Raw genomic sequence first — 17,879 nt, 5'->3', positions numbered from 1 at the left:
ACATCTGTTGTCGCCTGAGTTGTTAATGTTAGCCATTCTGACAGGTATCAGGTGGTATCTCATTGTGGTTTTGATTTGTATTTCCCTGATGATGAGTGATGTTGAGCATTTTTTCATGTGCTGGTTGGCCATCTGGATGTCTTCTTTGGAGAAGTGTCTATTCATGTCTTTTGCCCATTTCTTCACTGTATTCTTTGTTTTTTGGATGTTGAGTTTGATAAGTTCTTTATACATTTTGGATACTAACCCTTTATCTGATATGTCATTTGCAATATCTTCTCCCATTCTGTCGGTTGCCTTTTAGTTTTGCTGATTGTTTCTTTTGCTGTGCAGAAGCTTTTTATTTTGATGAGGTCCCAGTAGTTCATTTTTGCTTTTGTTTCCCTTGCCTCCAGAGAGAGACATGTGGAGTAAGAAGTTGCTGCGGCCAAGATCAAAGAGGTTTTTCCCTGCTTTCTCCTCGAGGATTTTGATGACTTCCTGTCTTACATTTAGGACCTTCATCCATTTTGAGTTTATTTTTGTGTACGGTGTAAGAAAGTTGTCCAGGTTCATTCTTCTGCATGTCACTGTCCAGTTTTCCCAGCATCACTTGCTGAAGAGACTGTCTTTATTCCATTGGATATTCTTTCCTGCTTTGTCAAAGATTAGTTGGCCATACGTTTGTGGGTCCATTTCTGGGTTCTCTATTCTATTCTATTGCTCTAAGTGTCTGTTCTTGTCCCAATACCATACTGTCCTGATGATTACAGCTCTGTAGTATAGCGTGAAGTCTGGGATTGTGATGCCTCCTGTTTTGGTTTTCTTTTTCAAGATCGCTTTGGCTATTTGGGGTCTTTTCTGGTTCCATACAAATTTTAGGATTATTTGTTCTAGCTCTGTAAAGAATGCTGGTGTTACTTTGATAGGGATTGCATTGAATATGTAGATTGCTTTGGGTAGTATCGACATTTTAACAATATTTGTTCTTGCTATCCAGGAGCATGGAATCTTTTTCCATTTTTTTGTGTCTTCTTCAATTTCTTTCATAAGCTTTCTATAGTTTTCAGTGTATAGATTTTTCACCTCTTTGGTTAGATTTATTCCTAGGTATTTTATGGTTTTTGGTGCAACTGTAAATGGATCAGTTCCTTGATTTCTCTTTCTGTTGCTTCATTTTTGGTGTATAGAAATGCAACCGATTTCTGTACATTGACTTTATATCCTGCAACTTTGCTGAATTCATGAATCAGTTCTAGCAGTTTTTTGGTGAAATCTTTTGGGTTTTCCATATAGAGTATCATGTCATCTGTGCAGAGTGAAAGTTTGACCTCCTCCTGGCCGATTTGGATGCCTTTTATTTCTTTGTGTTGTCTGATTGCAGAGGCTAAGACTTCCAAATAGTATGTTGAATAACAGTGGTGAGAGGTGTCATCCCTGTCTTGTTCCTGACCTTAGGGGGAGAGCTGTCAGTTTTTCCCCATTGAGGATGATATTAGCGGTGGATCCTTCACATATGGGTTTTATGATCTCGAGGTATGCTCTTTCTATCCCTACTTTCTTGAGGGTTTTTATCAAGAAAGCATGCTGTATTTTGTCAAATGCTTTCTCTGCATCTATTGAGAGGATCAAATGGTTCTTGTCCTTTCTTTTATTGATGTGATGAATCATGTTGATTGTTTTATGGGTATTGAACCAGCCCTGCATCCCAGGTATAAATCCTGCTTGGTCGTGGTGAATAATTTTTTTAATGTGTTGTTGGATCTGGTTGGCTAATATCTTGTTGAAGATTTTTGCATCCATGTTCATCAGGGAAATGGGTCTATAGTTCTCCTTTTTAGTGTGGTCTCTGTCTGGTTTTGGAATCAAGGTAATGGTGGTTTCATAGAAAGAGTTTGGAAGTTTTCCTTCCATTTCTATTTTTTGGAACAGTTTCAAGAGAATAGGTGTTAACTCTTCCTTAAATGTTTGGTAGAATTCCCCTGGAAAGCCATCTGGCCCTGGACTCTTGTCGTTTGGCAGATTTTTGATTACTAATTCGATTTCTTTACTTTATGGGTCTGTTTATGGGTTATGGGTCTGTTCAAATTTTCTATTTCTTCCTCTTTCAGTTTTGGTAGTGTATATGTTTCTAGAAATTTGTCCTTTCCTTCCAGATTACTGATTTTATTGGCATATATTGCTCATAATATTGTCTTATTATTGTTTTTATTTCTGCTGTGTTGGTTGTGATCTCTCCTCTTTCATTCTTGATTTTATTTATTTGGGTCCTTTCCTTTTTCTTTTTGATCAAACTGGCTAGGTGTTTATCAATTTTGTTAATTCTTTCAAAGAACCAGCTTCTGGTGTCATTGATCTGTTCTGCTTTTTTTGGTTTCGATAGCATTAATTTCTGCTCTTATCTTTATTATTTCCTGTGTTCTGCTGGTTTTGGATTTCGTTTGTTGCTCTTTTCCCAGCTCTTTGAGGTGTAAGGTTAGGTTGTGTATCTGAGACCTTTCTTCCTTCTTTAGGAAGGCCTGGATTGCTATATACTGTCCTCTTATAACCGCCTTTGCTGCATCCCAGAGGTTTTGGGTTGTGGTGTTTAGGAATATACTTTTTAATTTCCTCTTTGACTGCTTGGTTAGCCCATTCATTCTTTAGTGATGTTCTTCAGTCTCCAAATATTTGTTACCTTTCCCAAATTTTTTTGTGGTTGATTTCGAGTTTCATAGCGTTGTGGTCTGAAAATATGCACGGTATGATCTTTTTGTACTTACTTAGGGCTGATTTGTGTCCCAGTATATGGTCTATTCTGGAGAACATTCCATATGCACTGGAGAAGAATGTATATTCTGCTGCTTTAGGATAAAATGTTCTGAATATATCTGTTAAGTCCATCTGGTCCAATGTGTCATTCAAAGCCACTGTTTCCTTGTTGAGTTTTTGATTAGATGATCTGTCCATTCCTGTGAGTGGGGTGTTGAAGTCTCCTACTATTATGGTATTACTATCGATGAGTTTGTGATTAACTGATTTATATATTTGGGTGCTTTCACATTAGGTGCATAAATGTTTACAGTTGTTAGGTCTTCTTGGGGGATAGACCCCTTGATTATGATATAATGCCCTTCTTCATGTCTTGATACAGTCTTTATTTTAAAGTCTAGATTGTCTGATATAAGTATGGCTACTCCGGCTTTCTTTTGTTGACCATTAGCATGATAGATGGTTCTCCATCCCCTTATTTTCAATCTGAAAGTGTCTTTAGGTCTAAAGTGGGTCTCTTGTAAACAGCATATAGATGGATCTTGTTTTCTTACCCATTCTGTTACCCTGTGTCTTTTGATTGGAGCATTGAGTCCATTGACGTTTAAAGTGAGTATGAAAGATATGAATTTATTGCATTATGTTGATTGTAGAGTTTCTGGTGGCATTCTCTGGTCCTTTCTAGTCTTTGTTGCTTTTGGTCTTTATTTATTTGTTTTTCCCCCATCTTTTCTCCCTTCAGAGAGTCCCCATTAAAATTTCTTAGAGGGCTGGTTTAGTGGTCACAAACTCCTTTAAGTTTTGTTTGTGTGGGAAACTTTTTATCTCTCTTTCTGTTTTGAATGACAGCCTTGCTGGATAAAGAACTCTTGGCTGCATGGTTTTCTGATTCAGCACGTTGAATATATCCTGCCACTCCTTTCTGGCCTGCCAAGTTTCTGTGGATAGGTCTGCTGCAAACCTCATATGTCTTCCCTTGTAGGTTAGGGACTTTTTTTTCCCTTGCTGCTTTCATGATTCTCTCCTTGTCTGAGTATTTTGTGAATTTGACTATGATATGCCTTGTTGATGGTCGGTTTTTGTTGAATGTAATGGGGGGTTCTCTGTGCTTCCTGGATTTTGATATCTGTCTTTCCCCATGTTAGGAAAGTTTTCCACTATGATTTGTTCACATAACCCTTTCTCTCTCTTCTTCTTCTGGGACCCCTATGATTCTGATGTTGTTCCTTTTTAATGAGTCCTTGATTTCTCTAATTCTTTTTTTTTTTTAATTTTTTTTAACGTTTATTTATTTTTGGGACAGAGAGAGACAGAGCATGAACGGGGGAGGGTCAGGGAGAGGGAGACACAGAATCTGAAACAGGCTCCAGGTTCTGAGCTGTCAGCACAGAGCCTGATGTGGGGCTCGGACTCATGGACCGTGAGATCATGACCTGAGCCTAATTCGGCCGCTTAACCGGCTGAGCCACCCAGGTGCCCCGATTTCTCTAATTCTTAAATTGTGCTCTTTTCCCTTAATCTCCCTCTTTTTTTCTGCTTCATTATTCTTTATAAGTTTGTCTTCTATATTGCTGATTCTCTGTTCTGCTTTGTCCATCCTTGCCGCTGCTGCAGCCATCCGTGATTGCAGCTCAGTTACAGCATTTTTAATTTCATTTTGGTTATTTTTTACTTCTTTTATCTCTGCAGAAAGGGATTCTAATCTATTTTTGACTCCAGCTAGTATTCTTATTATTGTGATTCTAAATTCTGGTTCAGCCATCTTGCTTGTATCTGTGTTGGTTAAATCCCTAGCTGTTGTTTCTTCGTGCTCTTTCTTTTCCAGTGAATTCCTTCGTTTTGTCATTTTGAAGGGAGAAAAGGAATTAATGAGGTAGAAAAATTGAAATTAAAAAAATTAAAATTAAAAAAATTTAAAAATAAAAATTTAACACACACACACAAAAATCAAATATATGATGCTAGATCCTAGGTGTGTTTTGGTCTGGATATTGAAGGTGGTTTGACAATTAGAGAAAATAAAAAGGGGGGAGAAAAAAAAGGAAATCGTTTGAGAATTTGAAAAAATGAATACACTGAAGTAGACTAAAATGAGATGATGGGGGTGAAATAGAATTTGAAAAAATATATAGAAAAATAAAGAATATAGTAGAAAAAAATTAAAGAAAAATATTTTTAATAAAATTTAAAAATAAATATGAATTTTTTCTTTTTCTGTATTTAAGAAAAAAGAAAAGAAATGAAAAAGAGAAAAAAGATAAAAAAAGAAAAAAAGAAAAGAAAAAAGAAATAGTTTGAAAATTTGAAAAAGTGAATACACTGTAGTAGACTAAAATAAAATAATGGAAGTAAAATAGAATTTGAAAAAATTTACATAAAAGCAAAAAATAGTATTAAAAATTAAATAAAAATATTTTTAATAGAAATTGAAAGTAAAAATGAAGTCTTTCTCTTTGTGGATTCAAGAAAAAGAAAAGAAACAAAAAGAGAAAAAAGAAAAAAAAATCGTTTGAAATTTTTAAAAGGTGAATACACTGAAGTAGACTAAAATAAAATGATGGAAGTAAAGTAGAAATTGAAAAAAATTTACACAAAAGTAAAAAATATAGTAATAAAAATTAAAGAAAAATATTTTAATAGAAATTGAAAACAAAAGTAAATTTTTTCTGTTTCTGTATTCAAGAAAAAAGAATTGTAAAAGAGAAAAAGAAAAAAGAAAGAAACTTGAATAGATGAACCTGGTAACAGATTGAAGTAGGACTGAAATTGCTTTCTTTTCCCCTAGAAGTCAGAGTACATAGCTCTTTATAGTCCATAAATTAAGCCAGTGGTGAGACTTCTGTTCTTGAAGAGCCAAGTGGCCCAGTTGGGCAGGGCTCAGTGTAACAGCTCCGCTCTCCACTAGATGGTGCTGTTAGCCTACTGGGGTGTATTGTTGTGGGGCTCGTAGGTGCATATGTGCATGCACTTGAGCAGTGAAAATGGCCCCACCCAGCTACCCAGTCTGTTCTACCAGATCGCACACCCGTCCTCTGTCTTCAGTTCTTGTCCACTCCCTGCTTTTTCACTCTGTGACCAGGCTCCAGGAAGTACCTCTCTCCTGAGTTTTGTCTCAGATGTGGCTGTTTTCCCTGGCCCCTTACTTCCAAAGGACTGCAGCTTTGACCTGTTCCACCCCTCTGTAGGAGGGTCTCACCAAGCAATGGCCAAATGAGCAATGGCCAAATGTCGGCTGCACCCAGGAATGCCCGCTGGACCCTGCTGCTGCCTGTACCCTGAGACTGTGGCCAGGTGCCAGCCCACCCCAGAAAATGTTCGTGAGACAGTGTAGCAGCAGTGTTTCAGGGATTATGGAAAATCACAACACACATCTGGCACCAGGCTTCAACCTTAATGACCTTGCTCCAGCACCAGCGAATGTGGCCACCTTCTGGGGTCTGTTGCTCCAGCACCAGCGAATGTGGCCACCTTCTGGGGTCTGTTGGGACCAGGTGGCTTCAACAGTCTGTACCAAATGTCCTTCCAGCTGTGGAACTGCTTTTCCCAGTGTGGCTCGAGAACCTCCTGGACCCCAGTCTGTTCCTGGGGATTTGCCCTTCCCACCAGGGCACTGCCAGGTATCGAGCTGCAGAGTTGCAGCCTTTGCACTCCCCTTGTTTACAGTCTTAATGGAATTTAAACCCTCTCCTTTCTCCTTTCTCCCTTTATAGTTTAGTCCCTGCGGCTGTTTCCAATTTTCCACTTTCTCTCCAGCTGCTTTTGAGGAGGGGTGCTTTTCCCGTATTCTCCCCCCTCCCCAGTCTCCATCCTCTGCCCGCAAAAGCAGTTCCCTACCTTTTGTGGCTTCTCACTCCCCAAATTCACCTCTCTGTACCGTGTACCTGCTGAATTCTGTGGTTCAGATTGTGCAGATTGTTGTGTTAATCCTCCAATCAGTTTTCTAGGTGTGTAAGATGGTTTAGTGTTGGTCTGGCTGTATTTCATGGATGTGAGACACAAAAAACTTCCATGCTGTCCGCCATCTTCGCTCCTTCCCGAGATTTTTTTTTTTTAACCCCTGTACCAAATTCAGTATTTTCTTTAAGTGAGAAGACTCACAATTTCAAGTTTGGAAAAGTCCTAGATGTTTTCTCTTCAAATATTGAGTCTCTGTCATTCTAAATCTTCTGTGTCTGAACTCCTTCATGTTTCTTAACTGGTCTTTTTATATTTTATTACATTTCTGTTAAGTGTTCTGGGTGATTTCCCTAAACAATTAAAAAATCAGTAATCCTTTTTTTCCAGTTCTTTCATTTTTTGTTTAATGAGTTCTGTTTCTTTATTGGTCTCTATGGAAATCCCAAACATTCTTTTTTTTCTTTCTTTTCTTTTTTTTTTTTTTTTGGTCTGTTACTTGTAATTTTTTTTATGTATGAATTCTTTACTTTTCTCTGCCTGTGGACACTAACTCTCAGTGGCTTTTTTTCTTTGATTGTAAGGCCACCTTAAGCACCCATAATTATATCATGAGATTTCTGTGTATCCTGCTTTGTAGAATCTTCCTTGAGGAGATTATTTCATGTGTTACTCTCCTAAGTCATAAATGCTTACATTTGTTATACCTGGAGATCTAGAATTCATAGGAAGCATGGGCCTGTATCCTAAACCTAAAACTCATAAGGCTTGAGGTTGCTGTTTCTCTATTTGATATTTTTTCCATCCACATCCTTAAACCATTTGAAGCACTTAGAGTTTCTATGTCTCTAGGTGATCCTTTTCCATCTACACTTTTGAAACAATTACCTTGCTGCATCTCAAAGATTAATAGTAGCAGATTTTACTATCCCTCTTTTATGGGTTCCAAGTTTAGAGAAGGAGTCAGTGTAAGATTTCTAGGAGGGCTCAACTCCTTATTGGCTATGTGGATGACTAATTCACCTACTTCTGGAGTCACTCAGCTTTTTTTTTTTAACGTTTATTTATTTTTTTTTTTGAGACAGAGAGAGACAGAGCATGAATGGGGGAGGGTCAGAGAGAGAGAGGGAGACACAGAATCAATCAGAAGTAGGCTCCAGGCTCTGAGCAGTCAGCACAGAACCCGACGCGGGGCTCAAACTCACGGACTGCGAGATTGTGACCTGAGCCGAAGTCGGATGCTTCACCGACGGAGCCACCCAGGCGCCCCAGGAGTCACTCAGCTTTAGTTCCTATTTACTTTTCATGCTTACAGTTTTCTCTCTTTTTAATACTATCATGGGAAATTTCCCTTTCTTCTTTTAAATTTTGGCTAGTATTTTGTGTTATTTTTTTACTATTTCTCTGTGCATGGTAGAAGGGGGAAGCTACCTTGTCAGCGCAGTCAGCTTGATTATCTAGAAGTCAGTGAGGGTTTTAAATCATGACCTGTAATAATTTGTTTATCAGTGGGTAAAACATTAGATTGGAACTTGAAGGCCAGAATCAGGCATTTAAAATTGAGCATATCCTGGCAAGTAAAAAGGAGAAAACTAATCTGTTCTCTTACTCCTTTCCCTACTGGGGATTTGATATTTATATTCTTTATGGATATGGTATGTGTATAAATAAGAATATTAATTGCATACTTCAATTTAGTAATCTCTTAAAATTATTCATTAGTGGCAATTAGTGATATAAAAGAGTTAATGCAGGTTACAAAATAGTCTGACATTCATTTGTTATGGATGCATATTTTTTTAATATTAACTTGGAAAGCATTATTTTCATTCTCATTTAGATCCAGATCAGAAAGCAGCAGCCAAACAGATACAGTCAGGTAAGTAAATTAGGAGGTGTCTTTTAAAGTAAGTATGTGGGGGCACCTGGGTGGCTCAGTCAGTTGAGCGTTTGACTTCGGCTCAGGTCATGATCTCATGGTTCGTGAGTTTGAGCCCCGTGTCGGGCTCTGTGCTGACAGCTTGGAGCCTGGAGCCTGCTTCAGATTCTGTGTCTCCCTCTCTCTCTGCCCCATCCCCATTCATGCTCTGTCTCTCTCTGTCTTAAAAATAAACAAAACATTTAAAAAAATTCAAAATAAGTATGTGTTAAAAATAAGATTAACAAATTGATAACCAGCAATAAATTACTAAGTATCAATTGAGCAGTAACAATTGGTAAGGTGCTATACGAAAAAATAACTTATTAGTATTTGCCAATCTAATAACTAATGACTATTTGTCTAGAAAAATCAATGTCTTCTTACTTTGATTTTGTTAATGTATGTTGGGGTTTAGTTTTTGGAAACAAAGGAAAAAATGATTGGTTAAATGTTTATGGAGCTAATTCATAAATGGGGAAGTTTACCTCTGTATTTATAGATTTTTACAACTAGAAATTAAATGTGCATGCTCATGAACAACTGAATGAATTCTTACCCTAGTCACTTAGGAAAACTTTGCTGAAGAGAAACATCATAATAAAATTTTGTAAGTTTATTTACTTATTTTGAAAGAGACAGAAACAGCATGAGAAGGGGAGGAGCAGAGATAGAGGGGGAGAGAGAGAATACCAATCAGACTCCCTACCAACAGCACAGAGCCTAATGGTAGGGATCAAACTCACAAAACTGTGAGATCATGATCTGAGCCGAAACTGAGAGTCGAAGGCTTAACTGATTGAGTCACCCAGGTGACCCAAGAAACAATAATTCTATGGGGGTGTCTGGGTGGCTCAGTCAGTTAGGTGTCTGACTGTTGATATCGACTCAGGTCATGATCCCACGGTTTGTGGGATCTATCCCCACATCGGGCTCTACACGAACAGTTCAGAGACTGCTTGGGATCTCTCTCTCCCTCTTTCTCTCTGACCCTCCCCTGTTTGTAGTCTATCTTTTTCTCTCTCAAAATAAATAAACATTAGAAAAAAAAACACAGTAATTCTACATCTTCCATAGCCTTTCAGTATCACAAAAGAGTTTTAATTAGATTTCCATCCATTTCCTGAAGGGTGGGTATTTCTGTATAATAAAGCAGTAAGTCTAGTTTCCCACATCTGTCATTTTTGGGTTTGGGGTCTTTCTGCAGATATAAAATGTTTAGGAGTTTTCACACCCCTCTCCCTGACTTACAGTCTTTATTTACTTGTGAGGAAGTGTTGGTGTTATTCCTTATGTGTTCTTCCAAAGTCCACTGCTATTCCAAAAACACTTCCAGATCTATAGAGTAAACCTTGTAGGCTGTACAACATGGTTATATAATTTGTCTTATTCCAGATGAGAGCTTCCTCTTCAATAAGAATGCCTGCCTTTCTTTATTTCTCTTTTATTATGACAATCTCTTTATAGTGACACTTTGAAATCATGATTTACCATCACCAAACTAAAAAAAAATTGATTTTCATTTAATAATGATAATAGTAATATGTCCTCTCTGTGTCAGGGAGTTTTCATATGGTACTCAAACACAGCAAGTCTCAGGTACTTTTCCTCAACTTGGACATATGTCTTATTATACTGTTATCTCAGAAAATAAAAGCCATGATTATCTTTCTCAGCATTGTATAGCCAGCCTGTAGTAGAATTCTTGGTTAATGCTAAGTGCTCAATAAATATTTGTTGAATGAATGAATAAATGATTACTTTTAATCTCCCCCTGCCCCTCCCCACATGGGCAGCTAAACAAAAAACCTTACAAATACAAAAGTACATAGATACGTACACACACATATACACATCCATATATCTATGGATGTTACAACTGCTGTGATGTTATAACTGTTCTCATTTCTTCTCTCATATTATCTCTCATCCTAAAACTTGTTGATATAATTCATCTCTTCTAGGGTCATTATTCACCTACATTGGGTGAGGGATGATAACATTAATTATAGGAAAATTTACATTTCAGTTGGAGTAGTATAATTTAGGATGTTAATCTACTACACTAACCTTCTGGCTTGGTGTGTACTAGGGAAACATTTTTGGGATAATTATTCATGTAAGTTTTAATAATGTCACTTGATACTATTGCTTTGCTTTACTAACATAAAATCTACACTATAATTTTCAGGTCATTTATTTTTGGAATAATCCTTATCTGGTGGAAAGTTAGTGGGAAAGGCTGTTGAAGTCAAGGAATACAGAGAGGTGTGAATCCCAGTATCATTATATTAATGCCACTTTAAGCATCATTAATTTTTAACTATATGAATTAAATTAATATTTCCAGTCTTTTCCTAAACAGTAGAAGGATCTTAGATCATTTAATAGCAAACTACATTATGAATCTTTCATATATTGTCATTTGAGTTTTAACTTCTAGGTTCTTTACCTACATGACTTCCCTTCCATTAGTCATTATTGTTGTTGTGATTATATTTACTAGGATCTAACAACATATTTACTAATTACTTTGTTCGCTATTCATTCTTGAACCCATTTTCTCATGTTGATTTCAATTTCCCTTTTCCTGAAGTACAACCCTTTTAGTTTCAATTAGTGTCTATGGTTATAAGCATTTTGTGTTAAATGCCTGAACATATATTTTTTTCCACACCCAGCTTTGAAAGAGAACCTGGATGATTATAGACTTATAGTTGAGAGTCACTTTACACAACTCTTTTAAAGCATTCTGTTGTAATGTGACATTTACTGTCATTGATGAGACCTCCGTTGTTAGTGTAATTAATTTCTTTATTCCTTTCCAATTAATGTGTGTTTGCTCTAAATGGCTTCTAAGGTTTCCTATTTGTCCTGAGTTTTGTTATTTTATTATGATATGTTCTGATATAATTTGTTCTTATTGATACTGATCTGGATTCAATATAGTCTTTAGATATCAATACTCAGGTCATTAATTCTATAAAAAAATTCAGTTATTATTTCTTCAATTATTGACCCTTCCCCATTCTTTTTCTTTTCTTTAAAATGACTAATATCTAAAATGATTATATTGGGGAGAGTCTTCTCATTTTAGCGTCCATGTTTCTTAACTGGACTGTTCATGTACCGTACTTTTTCACCTCTCTATCTGGCATTGATTCCTTCATATGAGCTTCCAGATCACTCATTCTCCTAATGGTTATCTTTTTCATGACTTATTCCCATCTTACTCTCTGTGGAGATCTTAAATATTTCTATTTAAGTTTTTTATATTGTCCATTGATCTTAATGTGTGAATTTTTTGTTCTGCTGTGCTATGGCTGTGGCCATTTAACACACAGCAGTAGTTTGTAATTTAGACTTGTAAATGATGTCATCCTTAGGAGCCATGATTGGTCTCATGGGAATTCTGCATGCTGAGTTTACGCATACATTAGGAAGAGGGGAATGTTTCAGATTTGCCTGTCCTGGAGCATGAATGTTTCAATATTTTCTATATTTCCTGGCTCAAATTTGTAGGTAGTAGGATTAAGGAATTGAGATCCTGCCCCTCTACATAGTACAGGCCTGAAGTTTTACTTCTCTATGTGGCCCTTTTCCATCTACATGGATAAGCCAGCTTCCTTGTTGCATTCCCAATGGCCATAATTTTTATTTGCTCTATTTAGGACTACTAGTCTCAGGGTTTGTTCTATCTTTCTAACATCTGTTAGAAACAGTGCCTTCTACTCCTTCCAAGCTACGGTTAGTAAAACTATGTCTCTTAGGATGTAAATCATTCATATTCCCTTGTAGTCATTCAGCTTTTGCTACTGTTTTCCTTCTGAACTCTTAGTTTCTTCATTTTTTACTGACAGAAGGAAAAGCCTTTTTGGCTGTCAATCTCCATTGGATATTAAATTTTTGTGCCATCTTCTTCAGCTTTTCTGTGGAATAGAAAGGGAAAACTTTTCTTGTGGAGTAGAAGGGGGAACTCTTTCCTGTCATTTCATTCTGCTAAATTGCCCAGAAGTAAATAAATGTGAGTTTTCATTTGCAAAATGTGGAAATTTACATATCAATGAATAAAAAAACTAACTTGAAGCCTGAAAGCCAAATTTAGGCCTTCATAGTCAAACTTACGTATTGTGCTTAGAAGTGGTGAAGAAAAAAAAAATGCGTCTCTACCATCTTGATACTTTTCCCCACTGGCAGTTTTATATTTTGCATTATATGTTGTACTTGGTGTTGTGTAAATAAGAATATTACTTATTTGCATGTACCAAGTGTTAAGAGAGTTAGTTTTGGTATAAAATGGCTTGATCATCATTCTCAATTTAGGCGAGTTTCTTAACTGCTAGACATTATTTTTATTTTTTATTTTTATTTAGATCCAGTTCAGAAAGTAGTGCTCAAACATATACCAGCAGGTAAGTAACTTAGAAAGTTTTTCTCATAAATAAGTGTATCTTGAAAATAAGAATGAAGGGGCGCCTGGGTGGCGCAGTCGGTTAAGCGTCCGACTTCAGCCAGGTCACGATCTCGCGGTCCGTGAGTTCGAGCCCCGCGTCAGGCTCTGGGCTGATGGCTCGGAGCCTGGAGCCTGTTTCCGATTCTGTGTCTCCCTCTCTCTCTGCCCCTCCCCCGTTCATGCTTTGTCTCTCTCTGTCCCAAAAATAAATAAAAAACGTTGAAAAAAAAATTAAAAATAAAAAATAAAAAAATAAAAAAAAAAAAAGAAAATAAGAATGAACAGGGGCACCTGGGTGACTCAGTTGGTTAGGCATCCACTTTTGATTTCGGCTCAAATCATGTGATTGAACCCGTGCAGGGCGTGCTTGGGATTCTCTCTCTCCTCTCCTCTGAACCCCTCCCCCTGCTCCCTCTTTCTCTTTCTCTCTTTCAAAGTAAATAAATAACTTTTAAAAAAGAAAATAGTGAACAAATAATTGCTTACTATTTTTTAGCAGCCACAGATGATAAAGTACTGTCCTAAAAAACAATTTATCGGTGTTTTTCGTTCTAGGAATAAATATTTATTAACTCAGTCTTTTTTCTCAGTTGACTAAATTTTTATTGATTCCCTACTCTTTTGATACACAGGAAAAAAACTAGTTAAATCTAATGAGACAAGATATCTATAATTATTATGTGGAAGTAACTCATAAGCAGAGCATTTTTTACATTCTTTATGATGAGGTACACAAAGGAAAAAACTACTTTTTTGTTCAGATTACATTTATATCCACAAACTCAATATAAACAATGGGGTAAACTCCACCTAGGAGGGGTTTATCACAGAGATGGTATCATAAACACACTAAAATTCTTTGCTTCTCACAGCCCCGCAACAGCCCACAATTGTGTTAACAAAGGTTCTCTGAATTCTTCTTAAATTTTTAGTTTCCCATGCTCCATAGTTGTGGCCTTGTGATCCTTCTAAAGTCATCAAATATTTATTGGTCTTCTCACATTTCTTTCTCCCTTATTAGAATTTTAGTTTTCTTGTACTGTCTGACATTTTTCCTTAAAGTGTCTTTTAGTTACTTTCAATCTACTAGTATTCCAGTATATCCCTTTATAGCCACAGGTTAAAATTTCAGGCTGCACCACAACATTTATAGTTTCTATCCTTTCTGATGAAGTCACTTCCTCCATTAGGGAAGGTTATGGAATTTCTACATCCTTTATTCTCTCTGTTATTTTTGGATATCTCCTAACATAATTACTCTTTTATAGATGTTAGTTACATTCTCCCAACTAGGTATGAAAAAAGAGCTAATTTTCTTTATTGTCTCCATTTCCTGTCAAGAGAATGCTCAACACAATTCTTCCAAACTTTTGCTTACCTAGAAGCATCACTTTCCCTATATATACTCTGAAATCACTTGAGGGTAATGCTCTGTACGCCTAGCAGAGTACATGCTTAAAGAATAAGTTGTTAATGAATGAGTGATTACTCTTGAACTTCACATACACACATAATTAATATTATTACTACTCCATTTGTCCCCTCTCCCATTATAGAATATGGGATTCACATAATCATCTTCTAGAAGTGGTATTCAACTGGACTGAGGGATAGTCAAAGGCATGGTTAACACTACCAAAACAAGAATTTTTTTAAATGCTGGAAATCTAATGGGTTGTGCATGTCAGTAGACACAAGTCTAGATCCCTTTATTGGTTTGGGGGAGAACTAACTACAGTTAACCTTCGAACAGCATGGATTTGAACCGTGCAGATCCACTTACACATGGGCTTTTTGATAAATATATAAATATAGTACCATAAATGTATCTTCTTTATGATTTTCTTAATAGCCTTTCTTTTCCCCAGCTTACTTTATTGTAAGATACAGTTTATTTTATATATATATACATATGTATGTATATATATATATATATATATATATGAAGTATAAAATGTGTTAATCAACCCTTTATGTTATCAGAAAGGCTTCCAGTCAACAGTAGATTATTAAGTAATTAAACTTTAGAGGAGTCAAAAGTGTTATGTGTGGTAATCAACTCTGTGGGGGTTGACACCCTTAACCCCTTTGTTGTTCAAGGGTCAACTGTATATTAAAAAGGGGTGTTTCATAGTGAGAATAGTTGGAAACATCTTCTTTAAGGTCTGAAGATATAAAATAGCAGAGGTAGGGAAAGGATGAGAAGGGTAAAATTATATCACTTATCACTGAATTATCTCCCTAATCTTATCATCTATATTATTTTCTCTGTCAATAAACCTCATTTAATTTGCCTTCAATTTATTATTTTTTTCTCTAATTCTGTTGGTTAGAGGATCAGAAAAAAATCTATGGATCCAAAAATTTGATTTTGACTTTTGGTAATAAGTAGTATAAATGTAGACATTTGGGAGATATTTCTTTTTTACCATTCTTTTGCAGGCAAAGAGGAAGAAACTTCCATTAAAAATATAAAATAACTTTATTGTATTGTATTGTATCAAACTAAAAGTATTATTTCGTTGTTTATTTAGATCCAAATCACAGGAAAGCATCCAAACACATAACAGTAGGTAAGTATATTAGAAGCTGTCTCTTAAAATAAATGTTTGAAATTAAAATGAAATTCATAATCTATAATATTTATTGGGTAGTTTAATTAATAAAGTACTAAATCAGAAACAATGTATTAATCTTTACTAATCTTATTGGTCTTTTTTCTTCATTCAATATTGTTCTTTTAAGTCTGTTGGGAACTATCTCTTGTGGGTAGAATGGAATTAAAGGTTGAATCCAGTAAGATATCTGTTATGTAAATTAGTCTATAAAGTAAATTTATAATCAGGGCCACCTTATCCGTTAGGCATTGAAGGCACAATATTTAAGTCCTATGAGTTTCCAACTGCCAAAAACAAAACTATTTACAACATGAAAAACCAAACAGATTGGCTCCAAGATATGGAAAAGTTACAATTAATATATATTTCAATTTCTAAAAAATAATGCAGTTTGATTCATATTCATGAACATTTTATTGTATGTAGAAAAATGTAAGATTTTCTCATTTGCAAATACTTCTGATTAAAAATGATGCTTCTCCAGAAATCTCATAAAATTGTAGCGTAAATGTTACTCATGGCCAAATAATTTCACAAGCAAAATTAACAAAAATTTTGTCTAGAATTTTTTTTAAGTAGGTTCCATTCCCAACGTGGAGCCCAATGTGGAACTTGAACTCATGACCCTGAGATCAAGACCTGAGCTGACACCAAGAGTCTGATGCTTACCCGGCTGAGCCACCCAGGAGACCCTAGAGTCCTTTTTTTTGACATGTGAATTTTTTTGCTTGGCAGTACCCCCAGTTTGTATATTCTGCGGTGGAAGGGAATTTATTGCTCTCAATACCTTAAGCCTGTGTGTCTTTTTTCTCTTCCACAGTAACTAATAATTCCTTCAGAAGGCAATGGATATCAGAGAGTATCTCACTGAGAAATGAAAATTTCACCTTTGCTCCCTTGGGCACAGTTGAAGGAAACAATAAACTGAGTGTGGAACTATTTGCATGTGCATCTGTTTTTCTTTCTGCTTCCACCCCTGAGGCTGCAGTTCTGTCATTTCAGGGCCCTTAACTGAAGATACTCATCTCTACTCAGGCATCTCCATCCCAACCAGGCTCCCTGAGCTCTTTTTCCCAGTTCTCCTACCACCCACTCCTGCTTACTTGCTTGGAAACTCAGATGCTGGCAATCTGCATCAACTGCTTTTACTCAGGAAGAGCTCTGGGTGGTAGTCCATGTTCTTCCTCCTAGTCCTTCTCACTGGACTTGGCTGGCTGTATACAGATCTCAGTTAATCCTGATATTTTCCCACCTCACCTTCCCCAAAACCCGAATCCATGGCTTCTGAGGGAAGCTGTGTTTGCCTTAAGGACTATGCTACTGTCTAGGACTCTTGCTCTAACCACTGCTTTTCCCTTGTCCCTTGGCTAAGTGACCCATAGGGTGAATCCTAGAAGACAGAAGAACCCAGAGAGCCTGGGCTTGGGTCTCAGGGGCAAAGGTTAATCCCTATCAGAGTTTAGTGGCAAGGCTGAAAAATTGAGTTAGGTAAAGTTTCTCTCATTTTCATTTTTTGAAATTTTGTATGAAATTGTTTACTTTTCCAATGAAATATTTGTCAGAATTCACCGATGAAACTGGAATTTTCTTTGTGAGTTGTACTTTAATTATGGATTCAATTTCTTTAACAGAGGACTATTCAGGTTTTTAATTTATTCTTGCAGTAGGTTTTTCATATATTGTAATCTTAAAGGAGTCTATTTCATTTAATGGTCAATCATTTGACATAAAGTTGTTCTTAAAAACCTTTCTTAGTGTTATTAACCTTTTATGGGATCTTTCTGATCAGGGTTGATAAGTGTTTTCACATTAACTAAAATCTATTAATCTTTTCAGACCACCTCGTCTTTTTTTTTTTTCTTTATTGCATCTCTGTTTTCTGTTTCATTGATTTCTGCCTTTTTAAAATTTGCTCTTTTCCTAGCTTCTGGAAGTGGAAATTTAGTTCATTTATTTTAAACATTTTCTAAATATTTTAGAGGTGTAAATTTGCTCTATATACTTCGTTAGCTTCATTTCATGAAATGTGATATGTTGTATTTTTATTATTCTTCAGGTTAAAATATTTTCTTTTTCTTTTCTTTTCTTTTCTTTTCTTTTCTTTTCTTTTCTTTTCTTTTCTTTTCTTTTCCTTTCCTTTCCTTTCTTTTCTTTTCTATTTTTTTTTTATTGTGGATGTTTTCCTATTTGACCTTAATTTTTGCCTAGTAGTTTTCTTTTAATTTTGTTTTTAAATTTTATTTTTTTTAAATTTACATCCAAGTTA

The 17,879-nt window shown here is 35.9% G+C and overlaps 1 protein-coding gene across 6 annotated transcripts in view; it reads left to right on the top strand.

Moving 5' to 3' along the window:
- ADAM32 (ADAM metallopeptidase domain 32) overlaps positions 1-16,552 on the top strand; it is a 173,547-nt gene extending 156,995 nt beyond the window's left edge. For 5 of the 6 annotated variants that reach the window (XR_009259107.1, XM_058720620.1, XM_058720619.1 and 2 more), the window contains 4 exons: positions 8,465-8,503; positions 12,916-12,954; positions 15,530-15,568; positions 16,434-16,552. Coding sequence is in view for 4 of the 6 variants with exons in the window: in XM_058720620.1 (XP_058576603.1) it covers positions 8,465-8,503; positions 12,916-12,954; positions 15,530-15,568; positions 16,434-16,440 (124 nt within the window). In the remaining 2 variants the exon portion in view is untranslated. Of the gene's footprint in view, positions 1-8,464; positions 8,504-12,915; positions 12,955-15,529; positions 15,569-16,433 lie in introns of those variants that run through there. The other variant, XR_009259108.1, reaches the window with a different exon arrangement.
- The last annotated feature ends 1,327 nt before the right edge of the window (positions 16,553-17,879 follow it).

The sequence above is a fragment of the Neofelis nebulosa genome, chromosome 3 (assembly GCF_028018385.1).
Source record: "Neofelis nebulosa isolate mNeoNeb1 chromosome 3, mNeoNeb1.pri, whole genome shotgun sequence".
In the NCBI taxonomy this organism is placed as follows: domain Eukaryota; kingdom Metazoa; phylum Chordata; class Mammalia; order Carnivora; family Felidae; genus Neofelis; species Neofelis nebulosa.
Note: the sequence above shows the minus strand (reverse complement) of the source record. Positions and strands in the feature narration are given on the sequence as shown.